We start from the raw sequence: 19,432 nt of genomic DNA on the forward strand, positions 1-19,432 counted from the left end.
CCCCGGACTCGCCCGCCGGGGTCCGCACCGCCTTCACCGACCTGCCGGAGCAGGTGCCCGAGTCCATCTCGAACCAGAAGCGCGGCGTGAAGGTGCTGAAGCAGGAGCTAGGCGGGTTGGGGATCAGCATCAAGGGGGGCAAGGAGAACAAGATGCCCATCCTCATCAGCAAGATCTTCAAGGGGCTGGCGGCGGACCAGACCCAAGCCCTGTACGTGGGCGACGCCATCCTGTCAGTGAACGGAGCCGACCTGCGGGACGCCACCCACGATGAGGCGGTGCAGGCGCTAAAGCGCGCGGGCAAGGAAGTGCTGCTGGAAGGTAAGGGGTTAACCGCGCGCGGGCCGCGCCGGGCGCGCACACACCTGCTGGGCTTCCCACCCGCACGCTCACACTCACGCCACACTCGACCACGTGCCGACACACCCCAGGGGGCCGAATGTGTGTGTGTGGGTGGGCGAGAGGGCGGTGGAAGTGGCAGCATAGAGTTTTGTCAACTTTTACCCACCCTGGGGGCAATTTGTCTCCAGTCCGCAGGGTTGGCTTTAACCCAGGAAGGGTGTATGGAAAAGCAAGGCTAGCAGGGTTTCCCAGCCGGATTGCCTGCTTAGTATACGTTGTTTCATTTTTGTCTGCGAGTAATCCTGGTAGAGTGTAGGGATTGGGATATGGAATCGAGAATGAAGGGTGAACTTAGAATATTCCTACATCCAACATTGCCAAGCAGGGCTACTGCGTAATTGCAACTCATAGTTTTCCGCTTTGGCAAAATTTCCCACTCTAAAGCCTGGGCAACCCAGCAGAAGAGGGTTGACTCATAAAGGGGTAAGAGAGAGGTGGCAATATTGTGAATGCTAAAACTCCGACTATCCTTCTGGACGTTCCCCCTGCAAATGGGGGACTAGGATTATGCTGGAGAGTTGTGTCAGGGGCCGGGAAATATGTTGTAGTTTTGGGAAAAATTCACTTTCCCTGCCGGGCATCTGGCCGGTCAGTCTGGATTCCAGGTTCCTCTGGGTGGAGAGCTGGTGAAGTGGTTTTTCTGGCTGCGTTTTCTGGAGCCCTTTCTGAGTGGTGTGGAAACAACTTTGCATTTGTAAACAGTTTCCCCTGCGTGTGAGGAGCCTAGAAACTACTCTCTCTCTCTTGAGATCTGATGTCCCCAGTCCCCTCATTATTGAATGTGAATAGAATAGGAACCACCTATTTACAGTTTTGCACTGTTCATGGCTATGTTGAGTTATGTCGGGGAGAAGGGCATATGGTAGTAAACTGAATTCTCCTGTTTGGCTACAGCTGCATTTCTCACTTGTTTCTCTTCTCTTTAGTGCTGTGTACATACCTCTGTCAGCACTAATAACGTGTAATTATTTTATCTATTTACTCAGCCTAGCTATAGATTGCGGTATCTGGAGTATTTTATTTAGTGGTGGATCTCTCTTGAGCTTAGTTGCTCCATGACATACATGCTGAATAAATGAATAAATGAACCCATAGCTATTGAAATAGACTATTTCATCTGAGACCATGTAATACGGTGATTGATTTAAGCCCTAAACTAAAGACTTAAGTCAATTTCCTGCTTACTTAGTTGTGGCACTGGCATGTGAAACTGAGAAAGTTTAAAGTAAGGGTGCCAGCATCGCTAGTGTGTGACAGCTGATGCAACTCCCTGGTATGTCATGGCCCACCTCCTGGCCCACAATACAGAGAAGTCCTCCCCCACCAACCTTGCTTGTCTAGAGGATTTGCAATGTCTTCATAGTCAATTGCCACCCTGGACCCAGAAAGTGGAAAGCTATTTGCTTTGGCTTGATGATTAACATAACTGAAAAAAAAAGTTTTCTTGACTCCAGTGTGTGTTGGTTTGTGTGACAAGGGGCAGGTGGGATCTGGGGCAAGTGTTATTTGGGCTATAAACTGTTGGGCACCTGCTCAGTTTGCAATACTTACTGTAAATACCGGGGTAGGGGTTGGGGGTGGGGCAGAAGGCGGGTCATTTTATTTTAGGTACCATCCTTTATTATGTCCTTGCTTTTCTTCCTCTGCTTGCTTTCAATTTAATGAATAATTACTTGGCAAAGAGGTAAAAAATATCTCTCACCCAAAAAGAGGAAGAAATTTCTCTGCAATTGAAAATAAACTTAGAGAAAGAAAAAAAATCAAGCAGTTATGTGACTTTCAGTTTCTTGAAACAGAAACTGAAAAGTGAGTTTGGTAAAAACCTCTAACATGACATTCTTAGAACACTTTGTCATTTGTCACAGGCAGGACCTCTGGAGAAACCCTGTGGGTCTCCTAGATATGAACATTTTTGGCTCAGTGTAGCAGCCTTATCCTCAGCCCAAGTTTTTCAAAATCAGCTGCTATTAAGGGAAGCGGAGGCCCTCAGAACAATGTCTCTTATTCTGAGCCAAAGTGTTCCTTCTCCATGCAATGGGAGTCATCAAATACCATCAAGTCAAATATCACAATCCTCTCTTTTGTAGCTTAGCCTAATACCGGGATTCCCAGTTCAAGGAGCTTATTAGGACCACTTCAAGGGCTTTTAAAAAAGACATACCTACTTCTTCATATTCTAACATGCAGTGTGGATTCCAGAGTTTCTACATAGGAGAGGTTTTGAAGATGTAATCTGGTTGCATGACAGGGCAGAGGGAAATGTTTTGAAGGTACATTTGTATAGCAAGTACACCCTTTTCTCCGCCTAGATTCCTTTTTGTTTGTTTATTGGGGGAGTAAATGGAGATTAGTTTAGTACTCCAACCACCGCCCATATGCACCCCACTGCATGACATGCGCCCCCTCGTGGAGAGTTACTACCTCTACGAGTGGAACACCCTGTAAAGTGAAACCCTGGAAAAGTTTCAATGCCTGCATTCTAGGCATAGATTCCGCCACAGAATTAACACAACCTCCTTGAGTCTCAGTGTCTTCATCCGCGAGATGGGAATAAGGAAACCTGCTGGACCTGCTTACTTTACGGGGCTGCTGTATGGAAGAACACATTGAGAATGAAAGGCGTGTAATATCTGCTGCAAGTAGTTATACAATTCAAATGAAATGAACATGAAACTGTCCCTTCTCAAGGACAGTCCTATCTTTTTCCTTTACTGGAGTTTATATTTCTCATTTTTATAACACTTTTTTTTTTGTACTGTGGTGTAATGCTGGGAGACCATTCCTGTGGGACCACAGGAGTTAAACAGAACTGAAGAAAGAGAATCATAACAATAGCTAACATTTCTTGAGCACTTAATATGTGCCAGGCTTTACCTGTTACACTTATAGTAACTCAGGCCAGTACTATTGTTATTGTTTATTTTACTGGTGAGGAAATTAAAGTTTACGGACATTAAGTTTTTTGCATAAAGTAACATAGTGGCCAGCGCGGTAGCTCATGCCCGTAATCCCAGCACTTTGGGAAGCTGAGGTGGGCAGATCACAAGGTCATGAGTTCAAGACCAGCCTGGCCAACATGGTGAAACCTTGTCTCTACTAAAAATACAAAAATTAGCTGGGCATGGTGCCCCATACCTATAATCCCAGCTACTAGGGAGGCTGAGGCAGGAGAATCTCTTGAATCCGGAAGGTGGGGGTTGCAGTGAACTGAGATCCTGCCATTGCACTCCAGCCTGGGCAACAGAGCAAGACTCCATCTCAAAAAAATAAAAAATAAAAAATATAAATATAAATAATGTAACATAGCCGGGAGCATTCCAAATCTATCTGACATAAAAGCTTATACTTTTAACCTCTAGGCAATACTGATGCTCTGAGCTTCCACTTGGAACTGTGTACTTGAACCAGTTGGAGTTATTGGGTTCAAAGCATTCTTCTGCCCCACTCCTGAAGTGCTGGGGACAAATCAGCAGGAAACAGCAATTGTGTGGGCCACTCAAAAGGGAGGGACGGGAAGGAGGAGTGAGTCTTAAAAACTTAATGCACCAAGTGTCTGCTGTCAAAACGAAGCTGCTATAACGTGACACAGCCCTACCATGGTTAAACATATGGCCAGCAAGGAGACTAAATGTAATCTAAACGTGAATAAACTCTGCCAGTTAAGCCAGTGTTTAGCCAATGTTCATTAAAGTTAAGATCAGAAATCTTCACACCACAAGCTCATTTCTCATTTTAAGGGGTATGGGCAGGGGCTGCACCTCCAGCCATGCAGGTATTGTACCTGTAATTCCAACAACAGCATTCACATAGACCATAGTGTCAGTGACACCCTCTGGAGCTGGGCACAGTGCACCTGCGCAAACGTCCTTGGCAGCTCCAGGTTAGGAGGGACAGAGAAGTTGTTTGCTCTTAGATTGATAGTAAAATAGTATTTTGAAATAGGTCAACTTTTTGTAACTGAAGCTACAAGGAAATTAATTTATCCATAACTTCATTGAGATCAAGAAGTTCAGAATCTTCTGGAAGACACATGTTGGAGTATGGAGGTGGGGGTGGACTGAATAATCCCTTGATCCAAAAGGTCTCCTATGGAACTGGACTGGAAAAAGTGGAAACTCAAAGAAGAGAGTCAAGGACAGTTGTTGACATTACCCCTGTCCATTAGAGCTTCCCCTTCAGCAATGCTCCCCTGGAATGTTTGCCTGAGATGGTCTGGAACCTCACTGTCACAATCACTTTCTCCAGCGGTGGAAGTGGGAGTGATCAAGGAGAAAGATGGGAGCAAGGGAGGGGCAGTGATTTTCTGGAATAAAATATCAGGATTGGAAGAAAATTTGAATTTTAAGGAATCTTACTTTATTTAGGATGTACAGATTCTTGAAGAATCCCCAATACCCTGAGATTCATGTCTTGAAACCTAGGTTTTTATCTTCTACTAGTTTCACTTTTATAAGAAATTTCATCTTTTTAGGACTTAGTTTTCTTTACTGGAAAGCATAAGGAGCTGGGTTAAGCCATCTCTAAACCTTATTCTGTCTTACATCCTATAAACTCAGACCCAGTGCACATCACTAATAACAAAATTTTAACACCCCTTTTATTATTGTAAAGTGAATTTCACAAATAACATAGCCTAACTGTAATTTAAGTTTAAACATCAATAGAATGCCCTACTAGTAATATAAAGGAGAAATAAAATAAATTGTTAAAACAAAAACCATGTTTCAATAGATAAATGCATGGACACAACTACACCAGAGGTCATAATGAAAGAGTTAGATGCTCGCACCTTTATGTTAAATCACTACCAATGCACAGCTGCACATGAAGATGAGTAGGGCTGTGTGGTATCACTTAGGAGCTAGACAAGCCTTTCACTGTGAAAGACTGCCCCAGGTGTTCCAGGATGTCCAGCTTCCCCCCTAGCTTCCTTCACTAAATGCCAGCAGTGTGACACCCCTTCTGTACTTCATTGCTAAAAAGCCTTCATAAGTTTCTGAACTGCCACTGGGAGGGAGGTGTGGACTCCCCACCTTCTTGAGAACTGGTGTCCTGTAAGAATACTAATTCTGCCTCATCACTTTGTAGTGCCTAACCTTTTGCAAACTCTTTTTCAAATGTAGTAATAGCGAACACATGCAAAACACTGTACCACATGCTTGTTTTAAGCACTTTACACGGATCAGCTCCCTGGATCCCAATGCTATTAGTATCCCTCTTTTACACACAAGAAAACTGAGGCAGAGAGTTTAAGTCACTTGCCAGAAACACACCATGAATAAGTGCGGAGTCTTAGGTTCAAGCACAGGCCTTATAGCTTTTAATCCTCATAAATGGGCCTAGGAGATAAATAGATACAGGATGCTTATCCCCAATTTGTTGATCAGGAAAGGGAAGCTCCAAAGGTTGGAATGATTTGTCATCATTGGTCTTCTGTTTTCTTATCTGGTGTACTGGTTTTCTATTGCTGCTATAACAAATTATTAGAAACCCTAGTAAATTGAAACACCACACATTTATTAGAGTTTTTAAAGTCAGAAGTCTGACACAGGTCTCACTGAACTAACGTCATTAGCATATCTTTATTTCTTTCTGGATGTCTAAGGGAGAACCCCCCTTTTTTTTAAATCTTTTCCAGAAGATCCTAGAGACCACCCACATGCCTTTGCTGTTGGTCCCATTCCATTTCTAAAGCCTGCAATAGCACCCTAAATCCTTCTCACATCAAATCACTCCAGCCTCTTTTCTGCTTCCCTTTCATTTTTAAGGACTCTTGTGATTACTTTGGTCACTAACAAACACACCAGGATAAGTCTCTATTTTAATGTTACCTCATTAGCAACCTTAATTCTATCTTCAACCCTAATTCCCCTTTGCCACGTACGTTAACATATTCACAGGATCTGGAGAAGACTAGGGCGTGGGTGTCTTTGGAGAGGGGGGGTGGGCATTCTTCTGCCTACTGAATCTAGTTTCCTGAAGTTGTAATGGTAAGAAATGTCCAGGGTAGTCATGAGATGATGAACCGCACTTTTATAAATAATCACTTCCTCTCTCATTGCAAGAGAGTTTCTCATTGATTTACATATTTGCTCTTTTATCAAGTAATTTAATGAGTGTCTTCTATGTACTATGAACTATACCTACTAGGATATTGCCCTCAAGAAGCAACATTCTACTGACAGATGCAGATAAGCACCATGCAGATACCTATAAGAGGGAGGAAAAATGGCTACATTACGGGTATTATGAGATGCTGTGGTAGCCTGAGGGAAGGGTATCTGGTCTGTTCTTGGACAGGGCAGCATAGAAGGCAAATGCCTTCAGGCAGCCCAAGAAAGAGCTTGGGCCTCATCTGTAGCTCAGTGTGGCTAACGGGGCAGAACGTGACCTTCAGACTTTGCTGAGGGGGAAGAGTGGGGAAAAAAAAAAGTAAGGAATTGAGGACCATGCCTTGGGGGGCTTATTACAGAATTGGATTTCAGATTGAGGGTAAAGTGTTTTAAGCAGGAAAATGTCGTGCTCAGTTTTGCATTTAAGGCAGATTTCCCTCTAGAGTAACATGAGGTTGGTAAGGCCCTAGTAAAATGGAAGTGCCAGAGAGTAGGAAGTCACCTACTAGGTGACTAGTCACTAGGTGACTTCCTACTCTCTGGCACTTCCATTTTACTGAGCCTTTCCAAACAGGAGCTGGAAATCAGGTGATCTAACACCTCATCAGGCCCATCCTGCTGCATACTACACAAACTGAAGACACTGTGAGGTGGACAAAAAGAAGTTAAAGAGGTATAAGGCGTGGCTTCTGGTTTCAGGGAGCTTCAAGTAATTGAGGAGGTAGGGCATTTGAGGCTGACTATGAAGTACTTGAGCCGGTGATAAGCGATACATGTTAGCCTTTAGCACAGTGCCTGGCACATATTAGGCTGTTAAAGTGTGTTAGAAAGGAAAAAATGCTAAAGGATGGATGAATGGATGGGTGGAAGGAAAGAGGAAGGAATAAAGGGAGGGAGAAAGGGAAGGAGAGAAGGAAGGAAAGGAAAGGGGAAGGGAGAAAGAAAAGAAGGAGGGAAGGGAGAGAAATAATTAGAAGATTAGTTGCCCGTTTTATGACTCCCATCATCCACCACTCGTACTACTGGACTATGGTGGTAAACATTAGACGTGGTATAATGAAAGCTATACCTTGCTCTGTAGAGGAGTAAAGAGTGACTTTATAGATCTAGGAAACATTTAATGTAAAGCCAGTTTTGAAAGATGGTTGACGAAAGAGGAGCCAGACATGATTACAAAAGGTATAGGTAATGTAATTATCCTTTTAATGTTATACAGTATTTATAACCACCTTTCTTTTGACCCCCTATGGCTCAGGGACCTGCCAGTCTGAATATGTAAGAACACTTTCTACCTGAGGAGATGAAAACTGTCTGCTTAGATATTTTAATTGCTTCTTTTTTAAGCGTAGGTAGCAATGTGAGAATTCAGACCATTTTCCTTCCTTGAAGCTCATCAGAACAGCCCTTCAATTCCTTATTTCTGCTGTGGTTGGGTAACGCTCTTCATGTTCAGTGGTGCATTTTAGCAGTCACCCCATGGAGGGTGTATTAAAAATAACTCACTCCGCATGGCTCCATATTTGTGAAAAGCTTCTAGCTGAACCTACCAGTGGTCTGGGGAAGGAAAATTATTCTGTGGTAGCTACTGGCCTACTAGGCGTTCCATTTCAAATGATGCACTTCAAAGCTGTTAATGTTTTCTAAAAGCCACAAGTTCCCCTGCATTTATATCAAGTGTTTTATATACCAAACCTCATTACCCACTTCACTGGCCCTGACCTTTAATGATGCTTGCCTTTAGCTCTGGCCTGCAGAGTTAAGACTTAAGACAAAAATATGAAATCCCCACCACAAAATCAATGCCCACACAGACTCGTGCAAGTGAGCACCACTCTCAAACAGGGATAGACAAGATGGAAAAGCTTATGATTAATAGTGATTCTGATGGAAATTAAAATGATGACCCATACTTTTTAGCTCAATACGTTTTTAAAAACGACTACTTCTACCCGTGGTTTGAAGCATCCTTCTTTGCATATTGGTGAGTGTGGAAAGATATATCTAAACTGACTGGTTGGTGAGTAGCACTGCATTTGATATATCCTGTTTATTTGCATTGCTGTGCAAACTGCCATTGTTTCTTCCTGTCACAGTTTTTATTTATTTATTTATTTATTTCTCTCTTCTCAAAGCAGGTTAGTGCAGTGGTTTAGAGGACGGGTGTTAGATTTACTCTGCCTGGGCTTAAATTCCTATTCCATTATTTCTAACTGTGTGCAAATTAACTACAACTCTCAATTTCTTAATCAGTAAAGTAACTTTCCTCTTCGTAGGCTTGTTCTGAGGAGTAAGGGGATTATGTGTGTAAAAGAGTTAACTCGTTGCCCAGAATTTAGTAAGTCCTAAATTACATAATATGTCACATCTCATGCTTAGCTAAGTATTATTTTCCAATACAGTTCAATCGTATAAGTTATAGGGTTTAATCATATGTTATATAAAGTCGTTTGGGGGTGCAAGGAACAATTTGGGATTTGCCATATAGGGAATGGAACAGCGTAATGAATGACCAAGGCGAGGTTGTTTGCTTTGTGGGGTGAGAGTTATGATTCCACACGGGTGTATTTTGTTGATGATTTTTAAGCAATATCAGATGTTTTCCATCAACCAGACCACAGTGTAGGCTGCTGTGGGTTTTGGTGGGCAAATATGAAATCTGTATTAAAATGCTGGTTGTGCAGACACATGCAGGAGACTATTTTGTAAAGGGAAAGCCAACACATAAGGATTTAACCTACACAGCAAAATTCAAACTTCTTTGAAAGTTTGCATTTTCGATTACTTCAGTCTTCCAATAATTATGGAAATGTGGAAATATTATTAACCAAAAAAACCCAAAATGTTTCTTTTATTAAGACTGATAATTTATAAAACTTCTTTCTATAAATTTACATAAGTGTAATAACATAATTGTTATTAAACCAACATTATACTTTAGTTTTTTATTCTCTATTTAGTTCTGTGCTTCATGAAATCTCAGAGGCCATCCAGTGGAAGTACATATCATTGTTTATGTACCTTTAAGAAAGAAAAAACTGTCTTCAATGGGAAGTCTAATAAGATAGCTGATTAAAGTTGGGACACCAAAGGGTTATCTCTCCAGTGCAGGGAAAAATGAGAAATAGGCCCATCACTCAGACAGGCAACTTGCAACACAGAAACTTGTAGGTCTCAAATTTGGTCCCGGTAGAAGGAAGGACAAACATCTTCCCTGAGATTTTGATTTTACAACGTCATTGTGAATTTTTTAAACAATGTTGGGATAGTGCATTGAATTTAAAGTGGTCTCAGGTGGGGAGGCCCCTGAACAAATGATAGGAGCAGCTGTGAATACTCTCTGGAGGAACTCTAGGTCCATCCAAGTCTCCAGGGATTTTAAGACGTCAGCAATTTTCAAGGACATTCTCAAAATCAGAGATGATAAAATATGAAAAAATTGGACAGTTTGAATTGATTAAATACGGTGCATAATAGTCATACAATATTGTTACAATTATGAATTTGGACAATATTTGTAAGGTGAGATCTTGTTGATAGATTGAAGCAAAATTTTCATTCCATTACAGGAAAGAAATTAAACTCCTTTCCTTCTAAAATAGAACAGTCTGGAGAAGAGACAGGTGTAGAGTAATACATTACATATATATAAGTTACAAATAGATTTTATAAAACAATAATAAATTATAAAGGAGTGAATGTTGCCACAGAACTTACAGAATGACCAGAGAAGTCATTATGGATACCTGAAATTGAATGGAATGTTTCACAGAAGAGGTGAGTGACTTACATAGTAGAGTTACATTAGCAAAGTGAAACTTAAAATATAGGCAATTATTTGGCTCTTTGAGGCCTTGCATTTCAAATACTTTCATCTGAAACATTCTTTCATCTGCAGTGAAAATCAAGGTTAATGATTTTTCCTTGCTTGCTTGTAATATTCCTATATTTTCCTCTGTTCTCTACTTCATTTTTAGAATTTTTCTAAATCAAAATAACATATGATTATAGCATTTCTTTGCATACCTTGTCCACCTGCTCTTCTGCTGAGAATGTTAGACTATATATATCCCAGAATACAAAACTTAGAATATTAAAATGTATATTCAAATATTAAAACATATATTCTAATATTTTAACCTATATTCATATTAGAATATATTTTAATATTCTAAGTAATATGCTTATACTGCTTTTTCTTGATATATCAATTCTAGGCATTATTAACTAAATCAGTCTATGTTTACAAAATTATGACCATGACAGTATCATTCCATTTTTTAGCCAAGTAATATCTATGATTAAATTTCTTGGAGTTATTAACCACTTCTTATTTTTCTGTTTGCTTAGTTTTTTTGTATTTATCCCAATTTTTTTTCTTTCGAATACAACAATAGATTTATTAAGTTTCCAGCAGTAATTTTACTTTTTTAATGTTCATTCCCATCAAACAATCCACAGTTTTTTTAATAAAAAAAATTAAAATTCTGTATAATTTTTTTTTTCCTGGAGCCCTGCTACTCTGGACTGGTCCCATCTAGGTCTGATGCGTGACCATCCTCCTTAAGCGGTCCTTGGCTTTCTCCTGTGTCTATTTTCCTGGATCCATTGTTACTTTTTCTCTGAATTCCCTAGTTTCGCTGGAGCACATTTTTCAGTGACTTCCTGAGAAAGATTTTGGTAGGTAAGTATCTGAAAATGTCTTTAATCTCTCACTGGATGGATAATTTGAGTATGATACCCTAAATTAGCTGTTGCTTTCCTTCAGCACTTTCCAGAGTTACTGACGAGGAGTCGTATGGCATTTTCATTCTCTTTTAATAACCTTTTTTTAAATCACTAATTGTCTAAGTTGTGTAAAGTTGGCATCGGGCTCTTATTAATCAATTTGCTAAGCATGTGATAGACACTAATAAGCTAAAGCCATGACTCTTACACTATGTGTGGAGGTTCCCCTGGGTACATAGGGTGCCCCAATGAACTTGCCAGGATGCCATGGACTGTTTTACAATTTCAAGGAAGATGTAGCAACATCTTTTGGACACCAGATAACCATAACTTGAGTTTCAACATAAGATTGCTACATTTCTTCAATGATGTGATATCTTTTAACTGAGTTTTCTGCAGTACTGTGATTTTTCAAAAAGTCATGAAAATTAGCATGGAACAGGAAATGAGAGTGGTAATATCTATTATAGTATAATTTCAAGGTTTGAAAAGTTGCATAATGCCCAGTAGGTGTCAAGTTTTTAGTACATAAATACTTACTGTTGTTTGGGCCTAAGTACTTAATAAATAGACTTGTTAGGCATTTCTTTGGGCCCCAAGCGTGTTATGAAAAAATCACTAAGACACTAAGGGCACTGTTTACCAAGAAAGTTGGGACCTCTGAACTGAAGACTCTTACACTATCTGCATGTAGAAATCCTATTAACTGAATATTGGACTCTCCATATTGACCCACTAATAAACTGATTTTTGTTGCTATCTTATTGTTTCTCCAATTTTCCTTCATTTTTTTTTTTTTTTTTTTGAGACGGAGTCTCGCTCTGTCGCCCAGGCTGGAGTGCAGTGGCCTGATCTAGGCTCACTGCAAGCTCCGCCTCCCGGGTTTACGCCATTCTCCTGCCTCAGCCTCCCGAGTAGCTGGGACTACAGGCGCCCGCCACCTCGCCCGGCTAGTTTTTTTTTTGTAATTTTTTAGTAGAGACGGAGTTTCACCGTGTTCGCCAGGATGGTCTCGGTCTCCTGACCTCGTGATCCGCCCATCTCGGCCTCCCAAAGTGCTGGGATTACAGGCTTGAGCCACCGGGCCCGGCCGAATTATTAGATTTTTATCTACAACTCTTGTATTGATTTTTCATTCCATCTGTCATATATCTAAGTTCCCAACCCATTTTCTTGTTCTTTGATTGCTCCTTTTTTATATAGCATCCTCTTGTTGTTTTGTAGACACATTATGTTTGTCTGTCTGAGCATATTAATAATAGTTTTTTGAAGACTTTTTTGCACCAGTATTGACTCAGATGTCTCCAAGTTCCTTTTTCTCTACTTCGTTTTTGAGTATGCTATGCAGATCTGATAATTTCATCTATTTTGAGATTTGTTCCATCTTTGTGTACCCCAAGAGACAGAATCTGAAATGAAGATCTAAGTGCAAGAAGTTATTTGGGATGTAATTCTAGGAAACACTGGTAGTAAAGTGCAGACGTGAGACAGTGAAGGGAATGAACCAATAAAGGCCCTACTATTACTTGCTCAGTCCCTCTAGAGCTCAGCATGTCCCAGTTGAAAGTGAGTGAGAAAGCTGGTAAAGTGGATTTACCAACTCTCCAACCATCTTTGCATTAGGGGTTGCTTCTGGGACATTAACTCCCTGGCCAGCATCTCCATGAGGGCTGTGTGTACTCCCAACAAAAAGATGCCCTCAGGGAGAGAACTGAAGGTATTTTCTGTAAGCAAGCTTCGGCCTGTGGAGTTGAATGCAGAGGAGACATAACATGCTAACATTAGGCTTCATCATAATCACATTCCTTATTCTAAAAGAGTTCAGAGGAAATCATGGTGGAAGGTGTATTGCACGCAGCCCTAGACACATTTTCATCTCAAATCTTTTATAAAAAGCTGGTTCAGACATGACCAAGATTGAATATATTATCCTTGGGAAGACTTGCAAGACAATATTTTGGGCCACCTATACCAGATTTTTAAAAACTTCTTGGAATGCATGGCTAGCAGAGTGTTTGTGAAATCCAGCCTATTGCCGATTGCACAGTTCCTGTGAATAGATTATGTACAACTTAGATTCATTGAACTAAACAGGAGTATTGTGTATATCAAGGTTTCTGAACTTCAGAGATAGTGACATTTTGGATCAGATAGTTCTTTATTGTGGAGGCTGTCCTTTGTATTATAGGATGTTGGCAGCATCTCTAGCCTCTACTCACTAGGTGCAAGTAGCATTATCTTTTTCTAGTTGTATTAAACAAAAGTGTCTTCAGACATTGACAAGCGTTTTCTGGAGGGCAAAAAGTCCCCAGTTGAGAGGCACTGGTGTACAGCCTACAGCTCTGGTTCTCAAACTTCGCCACATATTATGGACACTTGGGAAGCTTTTAAAACCCTCATGATTGGATCTTTCCCCCAAGAGGTCCTGATTTTAATAGTTTGGGGCCTTAGAAGGTTTAAAATTTCCCCCAGGTGATTCTAATCTACAATCAAGGCTGGTCATTAACTGTAGGGCAACGAAACTTGCTGAGTGTAAGATAATCAGATATGGGGGCCTGTGTTAACCTGGGCATCTTGTTGCCATATAGAAGAGATTTTCACTTCTTATGGATTTATTTCTCTTTATTTGTGCTTTGTAGCAAACATAAGACATTTTTAGCACACCTCTCTTTTAATAGTACTATTCTGGCATGACAAGAAAACTATTGAGCCACAGAGTGACGATAAAAGCTAGGTGTGGAATAAAGGTGTACAGACCAGCTTTGTGACCTTGTGCAATCACTGCATCTGCCTGGCCTCAATTTTCTCATTGATAACATAAGAATAGCAATGCTGCTTTCTTTATAGTGCTGAGGTGACAATTAAGAGTTAATACAGGACTTAGTACAGTATCTGGTGCACAGAGGTCAGCATGTGTTGACTCTTATTACGAACTCTTTGTTTTCCTCCACTTGAATGTATGCTCCTAAGAGATCAGGTCTTATCCATCTTAAAACTTCAGTGAACTGAGCAAAATTAACCCATTGGCAATTGTCTTTTTGTCATTAGCCATGGCCTTCACATAGAAGGATTAGGACAAAAAAAAAAAAAAAAAGAAAAGCGAGTTGCTTTGGTTAATGATATTTACTGGCTGTAAAATAATGTGCACTAGTTTGGGTCAACAACTACTTGAAAATGTTGCCAGGCCATGGGCTTTTGTTATATCAACCCCTGATTGAATATCAACCCGTGAATAACAAAGCCATAAAACTATCCCAGTCCTTACTTCTAAAGTAGAAAAATAAAAGTTAGAAATGGATTTACTGCTTTTCAAATATTATAAACACTTTAAAATTTTTATACAGGTACACTTTATTTAAAATCTTAACGTGTCACAGGATCAGTATTTCTCATTTTGTTAGAAAATGTATTCTCTGCAAATTTATCTTTGACTCAGATATGAAATGACAGGAGGCCATGTTTTTCTATGGTGTGTTTATCAATCTGTATTTATCAGGGAAAAAATAAATATAAGTTTCTACAGCTATTCCAAATGCTGAATTAAATCGTATATCCCTTGAAAATGGCCGTAGCCCTGGGAGAGCTATCTGAAAGAAACTTTTTAAAGAAGGAATCTTAGAAAATGGTTTGTAAAATTCCATTCTCAGCTACTGTATTTTTAAAAAATGTATACTTCTTTATATATTAGTATTTGTGTGCATATAATGTAAAACATGCACACAAGATATACTTCAGGAAAGTTGAAACTTTTAAAGCTGTACAGAAAGAGCATACATATAAAACATGCATAACACTATATGACAGCTTTGCCACATGAATGTTCAAATAGTAAATGCCATACATATAGACTGAGGGAGGAATCATGAGACTTAGGAACGGGAACGAATGCTCTCTTGCAGAGCCAGGGCCAAAAGTGGATGTAAAATAATTCATTCCCGTCTGCCCCTGCCTATTTTCATGCTGTGTGAAAACAGCATGCTTTCCCTGCAAAGCAGCTTTAATATAAATCTCCTCATCAGCCCTTTCCCACCAGGTCGGAATAGTTAGACTCTCAGGAGCATGTCCCAGGCACTGGGAACCTCCCACTTCAAATGGACTTTCAGTTTTAAACTCCAGACCTGTGTTGTTGATTTCTGGCTCTCCTCTCCAGGCTTTCTACTTTTGCATTTTTTAATCTCTATTTTTTGGATTAACTGTGTCACCCCAAAATTCATAGGTTGAAGTCCTAACCGCCAGTACCGCACATGTGATCTTATTCGGAGATAGGGTCTTTATAGAAGTAATCAAGTGTATTAGTCCATTCTCGCACTGCTATAAACAAATACCTGAAACTGGTATTTCTTTATAAAGAGGTTTAATTGGCTCATGATTCTGCAGGCTGTACAGGAATCCTGGCTGTGGAGGCCTTGGGAAACTCACAATTATGGCAGAAGGAGGAGGGGAAGCAGGCATGTCTTACCATGGTGGCAGGAGAGAGAGAGAGAGCTAAGGGGGAGGTGCTACACACTTTGAAACAACCTCTTGAAAACTCACTCACTATCATAAGAACAGCAAGGGGGAAATCTACCCCCAAGATCCAATCACTTCCCACCAGGACCCTAGTCCAACCTCGGGGATTACAAATTGACATGAGATTTGGGCGGTGACACAGATTCAAACCATACCGTCAAGTTAAAGTGAGGTCATTAGGGTAGGTGGTAATCCAGTAAGACTGGGGCTTTATAAAAAGGGGGAAATTTGGAAACATTCATGCACACAGGGAGGGGCCATATGAACATGAAGGCAGGGATGGGGACGATGCATCTACAAGCCGAGGAACACCAAGGATTGCCAGCAAACACCAGAAACTAGGAGCAGGGCACGGAAGACAGTCTCCCTCACAGTCTTCAGAAGGAACCAACCTTGCTGACACTTGGATCTTGGACTTTTAACGTTCAGAACTGTAAGACAATGAACTCCTGTTGTCTAAGCCATCTAGTTGGTGATACTTTATTATAGCAGGCCTAGGAAACTAACATCCACTGTAGGAGGATTTAGAATACATTTCATTAGAAGTTAATAGGGAGTGTATGAAATGAGTAAATAGTAACTAAATTCTAGCATTCTAGATATTTTTTCTCTTTGTCAAATATCTGATGACACCACCTGTTTTACTAACTGTTCAGATAAATTCTTGATCACCTCTAGGTGTATAGTCAGGACAGAGAATGCTGGGCAATGGTGAAGGTTGTTCAGATTAATTTGTATTTATTAAATAGGTGGGACCAGGTCCCCTGGTACATACAGCACCACTAAATTTTGCTCTCATGCATGCCAGCCTTGCTATGAGTACAGTTACCAGAGAGTAACTTCTCCACTTTCTGAAAGAGTCAAAATCTGATACCTATGCAACTGAACTAATTAATAGGTTTCCTAAAATCTTTACACGTATCATTGCTGAATAAAAAAGTTATTTGATACAAATAAATGTTAAATGTATAAGTATTTCACAAATATTGCATGGGACATACTTATGATGAAAAATATTTGTCATTCATCTGAAAGTTAAATTCAACTGCATTTTTCTTTGCTAAATCTGGCGACCTTATTTACATTGACTTTCAAAATTATAGCCTTTCAACCAGTCTGAGACTGGTTTGCAGCAAACCAGGAGTCACTAGAGATAGACTGACCAGAAAGTAGATGGTTTTAAAATGTTTTGTAAAGATAATGGTAAACCAAGAAGCTCTTCAGAAGGTATGGCCATGGTCCTTCTCAGAAGACTGAAGAACAGATGATGGAAGGTGTGGTTCCTTCTCTGAAGCCCTGTCTCCTCTCACCAATTTTAGAGGAACCAGAGCTTGGAGCAGCAACTAAGAAATGGGGCAAAGGGGTAAGGAATAAGATGGCAGTAAATCTTCAATCAGTAGTGACTGAATTACTAATAAAAACTAATATTACCAGCGTAACCTAAAGCACTTACCAAGTGAAAATCAAAGAATTGGTCTCTTGATGCTGTTATAAAACTAATCAACAAGATTACCATTAATAACAGCCCCTCTTTATATATTTACCTTGTACATCACAGTACATATTTTTATATACTTGAGTGTGTGTGTGTATATATATAACAGTACATATACTACTTATAATTGAATAGTTTTCTCTAAGTAACACAGACTTTACAGAAGTCCCTCTAGTTAGTCATTTGAAAGAAGTGAAGGAAGGAGCTTACCTTCTGAGTTTTGTATGTGAAGGTCTGAGAAATTTAATGCTGTCATAAATTAACTTGAGCTGATGGGAGCTGGGAATACTGGTGCGGGAAGTTTAGAGAGGGAAATATACTTTTAAAAATTTCAGTATTCTGGCTGAGCGTGGTGGTTCACGCCTGTAATCCCAGCACTTTGGAAGGCTGAGGCGGGCAGATTACAAGGTCAGGAGATCGAGACCATCCTGGCTAACACGGTGAAACCCTGTCTCTACTAAAAATACAGAAAAACAAAAATAGCCGGGCATGGCCGCATGTACCTGTAGACCCAGCTGCTCAGGAGGCTGAGGCAGAAGAATGGCATGAACCTGGGAGGTGGAGCTTGCAGTGAGATGAGATCGTGCCAGTCCACTGCAGCCTGGGTGACAGAGTGAGACTCCATCTCAAAAAAAAAAAAAAAAAAAATTCAGTATTCCATTCCAAGTTACTGGGTTGCATCATCCTTCAGAATATTGTATGGTCTACAGGACTTCTCAAAGTCTCTCCAGTTTCTCGCTGACTGGTAGTGAAGCTTACCTTCTTAATACTGAATTCGCCATCTGTGCCCATTCCTTCAGTTTGTTTATGAAGGGGAAGGGAGCCATATGGAAAGAAAGCCTCATTTTCTGATCTCACCCTATTATTGTCATAACTAAACCAATTGCAGGATTTTTTTTCCTTCTACAGTATAAAAAAGTTTTATCACGCTTGACCTATGTTAAAAAATAAGCTGAGGCATATTTTATCATTGAGAAAGACACTGTGAGCTAGTCACACTTATAAAAGTTCTTTCATATGCTTCAAATAACAAATATATGAATATTTCAAACACTCAATAATTTTGGGGTGTTTTAGCAGCAATATTAAAATTCAGATTAATTCTTGAATTGTTAATATGCTCTAGAATCTTGTATTAAATAAATAGGATTTTTAAAATCACCTTAGGCAAACCTGTATTTGACTAGTTAGAACAATGTAGAGTTTTAAGTTTAATAGGCTGATCGGCAGTTACACAACTCCTTAGACCCCAACCACCCAAATCTTCATAATTCCAGTTCTCAGAAACCCAGGACACTGGATAGAAGAAAAAAATATTTTTAGCGGAGCTGCTTCCTTGAGTGAAACACTTAATAGATTGTATCCTGATAGATCACATTTGGGAACAGCATTTCTTCACGGGCAACCTGTGTCCTCTTTCTTAGATCTCAACTTGCTTTATCTCTTTAGCAGCTTGATTAGAAGTGGTTACTGCAACTGCTGTGGAAAAATCCACCAGGAGGTTATCATATTTAATGTTTCAGAAAACTTGCTTTTGAAGGCGATAACAGTATTTCTTAATCACTGTGCCTTTGGGCAAAGCACAGATGTGTTGCATACCGTTAAATCACTCTCTTCTTAGGACGCAATGTTGTTCTTTGAAAGTATTTGGTTCTCCTTCCACCTCTCTTTCCCTCGTCCTCTCATTATGCCAAAGAAGGCACATTTCACAGACTTACTCTCCACACCCAGCAAGGTATTCCTTCAGAAATCCTGAATGATTTTTTTTTTTAGCTCATTCCATCCCAGTTGCATCTCCAAGCTCATGATACATGTTTCTTATTCATTTCAGGTCTGCACAGATTGAGCACCTCTTAGTATGGAGCCCTAAAGTAGATTCCAAAGATAGAAATGTATTAACAAAGCACCAACACACAGACCTATAGAGAGGCCACCTTCTTTTCTCTTCTTTCAATAGAGTTTGCCTTGAATTAGAGTCAGGGAGAATCATAATATAATAGACACTTCAATGTTAGTAACAAAAAAGGTTGAAATTATATTTCAGTGAATGTTGATTCCATTAAAAGTATAAGTCTTGAGGGGGCGGAGCAAGATGGCCGAATAGGAACAGCTCCAGTCTCCAACTCCCAGCGCGAAGGACACATAAGACCGGTGATTTCTGCATTTTGAACTGAGGTACTGGGGTCAT

The 19,432-nt window shown here is 40.1% G+C and overlaps 1 protein-coding gene across 1 annotated transcript in view; it reads left to right on the top strand.

The window, feature by feature from the left end:
- The window catches only part of SNTB1 (syntrophin, beta 1 (dystrophin-associated protein A1, 59kDa, basic component 1)), a 336,416-nt gene that overhangs the window by 46,175 nt on the left and 270,809 nt on the right, over positions 1-19,432 (top strand). The window contains exon 5 of the mRNA XM_011941097.1: positions 1-321. Within this exon, the coding sequence (XP_011796487.1) occupies positions 1-321 (321 nt within the window). The remainder of the gene's footprint in view (positions 322-19,432) is intronic.

This window comes from Colobus angolensis, unplaced genomic scaffold (assembly GCF_000951035.1).
Source record: "Colobus angolensis palliatus isolate OR3802 unplaced genomic scaffold, Cang.pa_1.0 Scaffold198, whole genome shotgun sequence".
Classification (NCBI taxonomy): domain Eukaryota; kingdom Metazoa; phylum Chordata; class Mammalia; order Primates; family Cercopithecidae; genus Colobus; species Colobus angolensis.